This window comes from Meleagris gallopavo, chromosome 22, assembly GCF_000146605.3.
Source record: "Meleagris gallopavo isolate NT-WF06-2002-E0010 breed Aviagen turkey brand Nicholas breeding stock chromosome 22, Turkey_5.1, whole genome shotgun sequence".
Lineage (NCBI taxonomy): Eukaryota > Metazoa > Chordata > Aves > Galliformes > Phasianidae > Meleagris > Meleagris gallopavo.
This window is the reverse complement of record NC_015032.2, coordinates 10,546,086-10,557,673: the sequence shown is the minus strand read 5'-3', so window position 1 is coordinate 10,557,673 and position 11,588 is coordinate 10,546,086. Positions and strand designations below refer to the sequence as shown.

The 11,588-nt window shown below is 45.4% G+C and overlaps 1 protein-coding gene across 1 annotated transcript; it reads right to left on the bottom strand.

Annotated features, from left to right (window-relative positions):
* Positions 1-28: 28 nt before the first annotated feature.
* On the bottom strand, positions 29-8,123 carry LOC109370801 (probable phospholipid-transporting ATPase IIA). Its single transcript, XM_019622292.2, has 4 exons — positions 7,915-8,123; positions 2,073-2,165; positions 1,153-1,236; positions 29-384 (listed from the first exon to the last, which is right to left on the bottom strand). Exons 1-4 carry the CDS (start codon positions 8,011-8,013, stop codon positions 109-111), a joined length of 552 nt encoding a protein of 183 aa, XP_019477837.1. The 5' UTR covers positions 8,014-8,123; the 3' UTR covers positions 29-108.
* Between the last annotated feature and the right edge of the window lie 3,465 nt (positions 8,124-11,588).

Sequence of the window (11,588 nt, the reverse complement as noted above, 5' to 3'; positions counted from 1 at the left end):
AGCAGCAGCCCCAGCAGCAGCCCCAGCAGCAGCCCCCACTTCCAGAATGTTCTTCGCCTAAAGTTGTGCACAAACACATCATTGGTCTGGCTCACAAAAGGCACCCACTCAAAAATTTACTCCAGCACAACCCCAAACCGTTCCCATTCTCTGCCTGCAGGACAGCAGACTCAGAGGGGCCAGGTGCTCCTGCCAGGGCTGGGTTAGGCAGACCTTAATGCCAGCATTCCTCAGCGTCTCCAGAGTGGGCCGGACGTCTGCCTGCAGCTGGTCCTCCACACCGGTGAGACACAGCAGCTCCATCTCCATCTCCAGGCTCTCGATGACCGTGGCCACTTTCAGCGAGCGGTCGTGCACGCTGAGCTTTGCCTGGACGTACCGTGCCTGAGGACAGAGCAGACATAGCCACACTCAAACAGCTAGCTCAAATTTCTGTGCAATACAGGGCTAGGCAGCACGACCCCAGAGCTATCTGTTAGCTGTCATTCACAGACACCTCCTGTAACGGCCCATTAGCACAAGGTGCTGCTACAGAATGGGCTGGAAGGGCTTCAGGTAGTCTGTCTGTGTCCTTCTGTCCTGGCACATGCAGAAAAGCCTGGGAATGTCCCCCCAGCACCTCAGGGCCCAGCCGCGGCTGCGGTGGCTGACACTTCCCCAAATGAGGGTCACAGAGAATCCAAAATCTTTCTACCACCCCATCTCTGTGTTTGGCCACAGTTCTCCCTCATATCTTGCCTGCCCATAGGAGCCCATCTAACAAATCCCACACACAAAGCCTGGCTGTGCTGGATGTGGGATGTTTGTAGCTTCCCCCAGTGTCAAAATGCAACAATGCAAATTAAAAGCCAATACACTGCCCAGGCAAACACTATTTGCCTAACAAATAATGGATATTTGCAGAACATGTCACAGCAGAGGATTATAAAGCAGGAACCGGGAACTGTTTTGGAGATTCCTGGATGGGATCCAGTTTCCTACATATCACTTTTTAAAGTCACTTTGATTAAAAGAACAACAAGACACTGAAAAATGGCAATTCTAGCAGGAGTAAGGAGATGAGAGGCAGCATTATCGTGAAAGGTCTGCGAGAGTCATTTCTGCGATTATTTGTTTAAAAAAAGAAAAAGAAACAAAAAACAAGAAACTTACTTCAAAGTCTTGATACTGCTCTTCAGTGAGAGACTTCTTGGCTACAACAAGAACCCTCAGGCCTTCCCTAGCCATGTTACCACACTGGAAAGAAGAATCGCATTGTAAACCATAAACTGCATCTCAATTAAGATGATTTATGCACAGCATTTGAGAGACTGCAATACAAGATAGCAGGTTAAGAAAATAACCGTCCCATTTGAGCAACCCCAGCGAGTCTATAACATCTGATAAAGTGCATGATAAACTCAGAAGGAAAAAAGGAGATCTGCAATGGTTTGCAATCTATCCCAGTGATCAGAAACAAAACTGTCCCCTCTGCCATATCACTGTGGCAAAAACAGCCCCACTGATTTCATCTGCTCTGCCTCTAAGAACGCAAAACTTTGATTTGATGACTTGGAATCTGCGGCCATAAACTCAATAAAATAAGAGCAATGCATTATTTCTATGAACGTCGAGGCGTGGGGCTGGAGAGAACCAGCAACCAAAGCCACAGCTACAAACTGTGTCTCAACACTACTGCAAATCTGATGCATGCAGCCCAGCACAAAGCTGCAAAATGGAGTTTTGAAACTAAACTTTTCAGTCCGAAATAAATCCTGACACAAGATCCAGAATCAAGCTCATGACAAACGTGGTGACCTTGAATAGCAGTAAGTTTTGAGTAACATACATTTTATTTACGGAAATTACTCTGCACTAAGTATGTTGAACTTGCCACCCGATTTCCCTGTTACTGCATGTGTGTTTGGCCAAAGACTAACCCACTGAAGCATGCATGACCTTTTGGCCTGCAGGTATTTTAGCACTTGTCTCCTTTGTGGCAGAATGACAACAGAAGCTTTGTCAGGTGTTGCCCTGGTAGGAGAAAAGCACTTACACAAGGAACCCCCGTTCTAAGAGAGAGTGCCCCATACCTCCTCTTCCAGCCAGTCGTTGTACTGCACGATCCCAGCCATCACCACGTCTGCTCCCTTCATGTAGAAGGTGATCTCTCCCGTTGACTCATCCTGAAGAAGCAGAAGAGTCAATGCTGGGGCAATATTAGCGCACTTGGAGTGAGCTCAACAAGGTAAGCAAGGAGTTTTTCACCAAATCACAGAATCTCAGGGGTTGGAAGGGATCTCAAGAAGTCACTGAGTCCAACTCTCCTGTTAAAGCAGTTCCCTACAATGGGTCACACAGGTGGGGTCCGGATGGGCCTTGAATATCTCTCCATGGAAGGAGTCTCCACCTGCTCTGTGGGCAGCCTGTGCCAGTGCTCCATCACCTTACAGTAAAGCAGCTCTTCCACATACTGGTATATAACTTCCTACGTTCAAGTTTTAGGCCACTAATCCTTGTCCTCTCACTGTGCACAACCAAGAAGAACCTGGCCTCATTCATTTGCCTCCCTCTTCCCTCCAGATATTTATAAACATTTAACAGATTGCCCTCAGTCTTTTCTCCAGGCTAAACAGACTCAGGTTACTCAGCCCTTAACCATAAGGGAGATGCTCCAGGCACCATCTTTGTGGCCCTCCACTGCACTCCTTCTAGGAGATCTGTCTTTTTGGAACCGGGGAGCCCAGAACCAGACACAACATTCCAAATGTGGCCTCAGCAGAGCAGAGTAGAGGGGGAGGATAACCTCCCTCGACCTTCTGGCCACACTCTTTTTAATGCACCTTAGAATAGCATTGGTCTTCTTGGCCACAAGGGCACCCTGCTGGCTCATGGCCAGCTTGTTGTCCACCAGAACACCCAGGTCCTTCTCCACAGAGCTCAACACAAAGGTCACAAAAGTATCTTCAGCACTGGGTCAGGCTGAAAGTCCCTGTGGCCCAGCACCTTGTCTTGGGGCCAGAGGAGATGCTTCTCAATTGGAATTCAGACAAGTATGATCAGCTTCTTAACCAGCAACATGTGATCCTGACCGCGTGCGCCTTCAGAACAACCTCTGGCCCTCACCCTGAAAACCTGCTTCATACTTATCGAAACAATAAAACAGATGCACAAAGCTTAACAGACTGAAAGTCACTCTAATCTGCCCCTGTTACATTATACAGCATAGGCGTAATTAAAGTTAGTTTATGCTTGCTGCAGAAAGGTTAGATTGCAGCCTGCCTTATCTGATACAAGTAATTTGCAGGCTGCAAGCAAAGCATATTTACATTACCACAAATTAAAAAATCCCTTCTAACCAGGCAGATACCAAGGAGGTCACAGCTATCAGTATTACAAGCTAATGGAAACTCTGGCAATTTCCTCAAAGGAGACAAAACAATGAGTAAGGAACAAACCGCTCCATCAACCAAGATAGCCACCAGGGATAGGAGGAAAATAAACTTCACACACAAAAACAAAAAGCCCAGGAAGATCTGGAAATACACAGCCATGAACAAAGGAGGAGAAATTAAAAAAAAAAACACAATAAATGCTGTTTCGTTTTTGCACTACATAACATGGGTATCAGTTTGTTCTGCCATTGCTGAAACTGGTGACAACAGCTCTCCCACACAATGCAGGTAAAAGCCTGATGTCCCATGGCACCAGGGAGACAGAGTTCACTTCCACAGCAAGAAAAAGCAGCACCTGATGCTGATACTAAAAATCCAAAGAGGAAATATAAGTGTCTTGGCTGGGAAAAATAAGTGGCCAAGGATCCTTTACTGAGCATTTTAACCAAGCTCAAAGATCTTCACAAGTATGATTCTTACGATTAAGCTTCAGAACTCTTTTCAAAGCCCTGAAGCACTCAGCCTTCACGTACCAACAGCCACACATCCCACCTCCCCAAAGCAAAACGTCCTTAAATAAAACACCACACGCTTTCGTTAGAGGTAAAGGTAAGGGTGTATCTATTCAATTGTTTGATTTCGAAGTGTCTAACAACATCTCTGTAGGAAACTGCATAAGGACTCCACTTCCCGTGCTGCAGAACTGGCTAAGATAGCTGAGAGGTTTTGTCCAATATAAATACTGTATCAGCTATCTCCTTGCATTAGTCATTTCCTCTCGGCAAGTTCAGTAGGAGGTTAGAGCGTTCTCATATTATGTGAGATCGCACTATAAATCCACACAGAGATTTGCCAGTTACATTGTTTTGGAGAAGCATCTTTTTCCACCGTGGTCTGATTCTGGCCGCAGTTCAAAGGCTTCTCTCAATTCCAGATATGACAATAGCACTATCTTTGCTTTGCAACAAAGATCATTCCACATGGGTAAGGGGAAAAAAAGCAAAGAGAAAGAAGAATGGAAAAAGTTGTGGTCAAACAAACAGGCCTCCTTACAAGAAGATAAGTAAGTAAATAGCACTGCAATGAGCGGCTGCTTTGTTAAAACAGGACTTCTTAGAACTGAAATAAGCAGCTAAAGAAATGACAGTTGATCACACATAACAAACAGATCTTGCAAAAATATCCCAAACCAGGCAACATCTGCTGCTTGTTTTCACTGTCGACTACTGCTTTATTTCCTAAGAGTTGTGTGTTGGAGGAGATGTTTACTGTGAGGGCCAGAGAGGACAGGACCAGCAGGGGAGCTGCGGTCCCTGCGAGGATTCTGTGCCATTGCTCAGCGCTCTGCATGTTTCACTTACTGAAATCCCAGACCCAGGGCGTGCAGGAAGCCTGGCAGGCACTGACAATGGCTCCTGCTGGCTGAAAAATGGCAGTTTCTATGAACGGGCAACAGCTGTATAGCTGAGCAGAAAATACCATCACCTGAATCCTACTTGGTGCTTCTGAGTGCAGTTTTGCTCTGCAGCTGCTCTCTTCCCCCTCCCAGCACACTGCTTCTGTTGCCTCCTGGAAACTTCACACTATTTCTCTTTTTTCCAGCCTTCAGACACAGAGCACAGCAGTAAAAGATCTACTGAAAAGCTAACCACCTTGCAGGCCATGGATCAAAACCAACATGACTGCCCACACGCGTAAACATGTACATTCCATAGTTTTATCTGTCGGTTACTGTTGAACTATTCTTAATGCAAACTGCTTTACAACAGTGTTTTGGAGCAAGGTAACATGCAGGCAGTCAACACCTGCTCCTCAAAGCCCGGGGTTCTGCCTGGGGTGCACAGGGGCTGCTATACCAGCACAGCAGCAGCACAGCAGCAGCTCAGCAGCTGCAAAATGAAGACGCTGAAGAAGCACAAAGGGTGAGCACTGCTTCTGCTAACAGCACAAACCCGTCCTACAGGCTCTGGCCCTGGCATTGCTCCTGCTGACCAGCAGTGGGAGTTTTGCCGTTTTCTTCAGCAGTGCTATGTTAAATACAGCAACACACAGCAGGAAACCTTTTCTTCCTAAACGAGAAGAACGTAGCTAGCAGTTATTTCAAAAGGCATAAACTTCAAATCACTGCTTTGTATCTTATTGCTTTACTACACATAAAGGGGAGGAGATAAAAGGGAACCTTTCCACTTAGACAAGAAAGAATTTCAGATCTTCCATTTCTCTGCTGAGCACACAAACAAAATTTAATGAAACGTTCTCTGGTTTCTTACACCTCTGACACAACAACAAAAGCCTGTGCTTCATTACAAGCAATGGTGGGGGAAAGGGTATTTATAGCTCATCTTTTTCTTCTAGGACTTGGAAAGGCCGCCTGAAGTCTCTGCATGGCTTTCACTGCAAGATACAATCCAGCTGAAGACACTGCACTTGCTGCTCGTGGCAGCCCTCCCATGCAGCACAGCACATCTGTGTGTTCAAACACATTCAGCTGGGCTGTACACTCACACATTTAACACACCCTTTGCTTTGTATGAGCTCAGCCCATCAGCCATTTCAACAAGCATTCCTGCCCCCAGGCGGGTTTTAATACTCCCAAGCCTGGAACAATTTGAAATATGTACTGGTGCCACCATACTGAGGCCTGTGATCCAGCATTTAAATGACGTTCTTTGAGTGACAGGAGATCCCAGTCCAAAATACTCAGGTGACAAAAAGCAAACATCCATTCACACGAGCTTTTGGGAATTTCAATCTGTACAGAGCACAGATCGCCACACGTGGCTTTGCAAAGGTTACTGTGTGCACATATTGCTGTTCATCCTAATCACAAAATCTCTCAGTAACAGGAAAATTGAAGTTCTCTGTGGTATTTATTGTTGTTGAGTGCAACCACAGTGTTGCACAACACGACAGCATCATCCCCTCATGGTGCAGTTTCTGACAGGGGCTGAGCTCCCGAGGAGTTCAGGTCTGTGAAGCTAACAAATGCAAACAAACCACATAAATCTGCTGCAGAGGAGGCCCACGTACAGATACTGGTCACAGCTGCTTGCAACAACAACAGAGGCGATTCCTGCTACTGCTGCACCTTAAACATGAGGCAGAAGATAATTTTACACCCTGTTCCCAGATACCCCAAAATAAATAGGAAGCAATCCAAAAGGAGGCAAAAATCAGTCTTACCCATTCCCCACCTTAAATAACAAGGCTGCAGATCACGTGAAATGACACAGCAAATCATTTCTTGTCCTGCATTATAGGTTTACTACTCATACTTTAAATTCCTGATACCAATTATCCATCCGTACTTTCAGTAAAAATAACAAGGATGTTTTAATTATCTGCAAAAGAAACATTTAAATTGCCTCCTCTCATTTGCTTTGCAGGAAAATGGAAGTAGCTCACTTCAGCTGGGCTTGTTCATTTTCCTAACTTCAATTCTCTAGCACTACCTTGAAAATTAATGACAATAATGGCACCAATTCATTCCTACTGTTTTTAAAACACCCACACTTTCTTCTTTCTTTCCAAGGAAATTAACTTCTAAGAGTCTTATCCTACTGTGTTTGCAGACAGACTCACAAAGGTACGTGCACCATTCCAGCTGGGCGCACACGCAGCCTCCGCAGCGCCTGCCTGCTGATCAACTTACCCACTTGCACTGATGCAGCCTTTTGCCTTCACTCAGCTATTTTCAAACTCTGCTCACAATACAGCATTCTCAGCTATGGCTTTGAGCTGCTAGCTCAGGAAAAAAACCCACCACATTCCCTGCAGCAACATCAAATGCCTCCTCTGGAGTCCTGTGCTTCCACGGGACCCAGCAGAGGCGTGGGCAGCACTTCCCCACCTCCAGGAGCAACACGCTGATGTTGTTTGCAGTGGCACCAATCCACGATCCCTCTGCTGCTCCCCAGTCGCTGTCTCCATCACCCTGTTATATGCCAACATCGGTGCCTGTGGCACAGATGTGACAGAGCAGGACCTTTTGCAGAGGGACACGGATGGCCCTAAGGATGCAGAGCGAATCTTCAGAGTCAGCTGGAGCTCCCCTGAGGCTGGTGGGGCCTCATCCCCTGGGGAGAGCAGTCCTGCACTCACTGAGCTCCTCTTCCTCCGTGCCAGCCGCCACAGGAGGGAACACTGAGTTCAGGTCCCAGGGCAGGGGATGGCTGTGTCCGTTTCGTGTGCAGCAATGCTGGCTTCTAACTTTCTAGAAAGAGGCTTATTTGAGAAACAACACGGCACCTCTGCTTATCATCACAACTGTTGAGTGCTGGTTCATTGCACAGCCAGCCAAAACATTCTGATTTTCGCTCCTTATTGCCCAACCAGTCCCTCCTACTTCTATGGCCATAGCTGACCAAGGAAAAGGACCAAACTTATCACCACACTAACGCAGCACTGAGGTGCTACCGGCTCCAACCACAGCTGGTAGCCTGAGGAGTCGCACCCCTCCTGAGAGCAAAAGCACCGTGCTCCCCTCGCTGCATTCACAGGACAGAGACAAAGACAGAAGAGCGTTGCTGAAGCCACCTACCCGGACGATTATTCCCATGCGTTTGCTCTCGTAAGTGAAGGGGAAGATCTGGAGGATGGTGAAGTTCAGGATGTGGCCACCCGGTGTCCTCAGCTGCATGGAGGACTGGTCTCTGCCCACCAGCGTCAAGCCCACGCTCTCGGTCCACTGCACCAGGGCCACCTGAGAGGGAAGGCACAGCGGGCTGTAATCTACCTCTGAAACTATGCTTCACGAATTAAAACCGTTCCCATTCATTGAGCCAGAAAGCGAAAAAAAGCTGCCTAACTGGCGCTTCTTAGCAGAGAAGCCCTTCCCTCCACACATCAATTTTTTCTTCTTACTTTTTCAGGACGGCAGCACAGCTGACACGAGCCCATACATCAACAGCCTTCAGAAAAGATCAAGGGACACTTCATCCAAACAAACACAAAATATTACAAGTATTTTACAGTGACATTTTCAAAGCTTGAGACCGTTGGGCACCGGGCTGCTGCTGATTGAAGGTTAATTATTCCTTGGGCTTTTGGGGCTCCCATTTTACTTAATTATTACCCAAAATTTCTTAGGTGGAAATGGCATTTATTGTGGGAAATCACTATATACAGGTAGAAATTAAATCTGTGAATACTTGCATTGACTCAAGATTTTACGAAGGAAGTTAATGCAGTTGGTCTAATTGCACAATCCTTTGTGTTCTCAGCTCCTTTTCATCTACTGTTAGGATTAAAAAGCGACCTAAAATTTCTCTAGTCTTAAACAATCAGATGAAAAAACACAAGCTGATTTGGCTTTGTCTTTAAAGGCCTTTATGTCATTTTGAATCGGTATTTGTCTTTATGCTAGCAAGTTTTTGTAGTCTTATTCACAACTTTTACAACAAATCAAAGGATCTTCTGAGATTCTTTTTCAACTTTCCTTGAGACATCCTCAATGCACTGCAGCGTGCAGCTGCATAATCCTTCTCACCACCTCCCAGAGCAGAAACTGAGCTCAGGTTTCTAATACTCTGGTTAATAAGCAATGACTGGGAATTTGTTGCAGTGTGATGTTACACGAGCACTCTGTGTACATGGCACTAAATGTTCATCAGACATTTGCAGCTCACCAGTGTGGGCAGAAGACATAAATCTCTGCTCCTCACTCAGGCTATTAAGGCGTCTCCATTGCTACTTTCTTCCAGGTGCTCATTTCCTCCCTCCTGCCAGCATCTCATTCCAATCCTACATTAGGAAGCAGTGGAACCTCCAGAAAGAAAAGTGATAGGAAGAGTAGTGTGGAATCCCTGCTATGCTGTGCATATCATACTTCTAACTGACTGCATTTCATAGAGCAATGTTACTCATTTTGGACTGCCCTGGGACCACAAAAAGGTGTGACAACAAAGGGGAGGAATAATGAAGGACGTTGTCCCTCCTCCTTGCTGCCATGTCCAGGGTCACTCCTTTCAGCCCTCAACAGCCCACCAGGTGAAGCACCATCCAACTGGGAAGTGATGCTGACCCCTTGTAACTCACCACCTCCCAGCCTGTGCACTGCTTTGTGAGTAACCTGAGAGGAAAAATGATACAGTTTTGAAGTGTTCCCATCAGATCCACTACAAGCATTGAAGTTACCGTTCCCATTCACCACACAGCACGATGTGCTTGGCCCTGAACACCAGGGCACAACACCAACTGAACAGAACTGGCTGCTCTCCAGCAGGGCCAGGAACTTTATGCTTCCAGAGCAGCATAAAGGTGGTCTGCTCTGCGCCCTTAAACCAGTAACTGGTGGTGCTCCCAGTCACGGTGAAAAGATGAGAAACATCCAAGATATGCTGGCACCTTCCACCAAGATGGAAACCCCTCATACACCTTCAGGAGAGCCCATGTTGACAGACAAGGAGAAATCAATAGGTTTTTGAGCACACTCCAGGAGTTTGCAGCTCTGTCCTGGCCAGGTCAGACACGGATCTGTGAACCACAGACCAGAGCAGCTACAGCAGCACAGAGCATCCACTGATGCACTACCCCCCAACTCTGCTCTTTCTGGTAATTAAATTATCCAAGCCACCAAAGCAAATATCGACTAATAAGCTTCATTCTAAAGAGACAAATTGATCCTTCTGCGCGATGAGTCTCTCTACAAACGTCCCATTTAGGGTTGCCTAGGCACACAGGCAATAGGCAGAAGCCCATTGATCAGAGCACCCTTTCATGTCTTGGCAGCTGTGGCGGGTTGTCAGGGTTAAAGACTGTTTGCCCAGGAATCTCAGGCACTCTTATCTCTGATCAGATTATATCTATTTCATTTCCCCTGTTAGTTACTGTATGGCTACAACTGACACGCTTGCAGAGCCCCAAGGCTGTAACTGATATCTGAATAAAGATACTTCAAGACTTCTAAATGGCAGCGTGCACAGGAAACAAATTTAGGAAATCCTGCTTTCTGTTACAGGAAATGAATCCTATGCCAACTGGTAGAAATTACCCTCGCTGTTAAAGTAAAGAGAATACAAGTTTTTGTACTCATTTCATAAACTGACCTTCCCTGCCATGGTAATATTTTATTGATATAGGATTTCAAAGGCTGCCTTTAACCGGAGCCCAAAGTCATTCCCCAACAGGGAATGTTATTTAACAGCATCGCTCTCTTCTCAAGGACTTGACTTGTGCTGATCCTGCATTTTGTACCATCTAGAGTGACATGCACAGAGGATGTCTAAACAATATTTGTATATCTAAGACCCACAGAAAAGATTTCTTCAGTGCAACAAAGCATATCTGATTCCTGAACGCGCTGTAATTCTCCACTGAAGACATTTGGAGAAAGGAAAAATAGAAATTAAATACTGGAAGGATTAGTCATCATGCTATAGTAAAATAAACAAACAAACAATAATTCCTTTGGTATTTGAGACAAATTGCTGCATAAATATTTTAGACAGAATAATGCAATAAAAAAAATTACTGACATACATATATACCATAGTATATATGTACATAAACTGAGGATCTGTGAGAAAGCAGCCAGTGAATGCGTTAGGAAAAAGAAACAAAAAACCCTCAAATATAGAAATTACCATCTGGAAATCATTCAGATCTCATTTCAATCCAAAGGCAGTTGCTTTCTGCAAAGCTGCCTTCGTGGGGGAGAGCAACACAGAGGAGAAAAGCAGGTAAGCAAAACAGACCTAGACTGTGGCTGTGATGATCTCACCAGCTCCCAGGCCAGAGAGAGCCAAGCGTTTGTTGTTACTACAGGCACTTCAATGGAACAGGGGAAAGCAAAGATGCAGCTTTTGTATAATACAGACAAGATACACAACCTGAAATGAATGAACTGCCTGCTTGGGAAGAAAAAAAATCTACAGGGAATATTTTGAATGGCACAAAACGTGGAAGCTCTATGCCAGTCTTTCAATAATACCTGCACTTTCAGAAAAACTGGCCATTTGAGGACATTAGCCAATACATTTATTTATTTGCAAACAAGTTCTCACCTCTAACTATGAGGAAAGCTAGTTTCTCTTCTGATGCCAAAGGAGGAAAGCTTATTATCAGAGGCAAGTCTGTTTTACAATAAATGGAAGAATCCATCAAATGGGTGATCTCAGTAGGATTCTTATGGAAAGTGTAAAACTTTAGCCTTCCAAAAGTACAGAGCGTGTGTAATTATACAAATGAATAGAAAACTTTTTTTTTTTTTTTCTT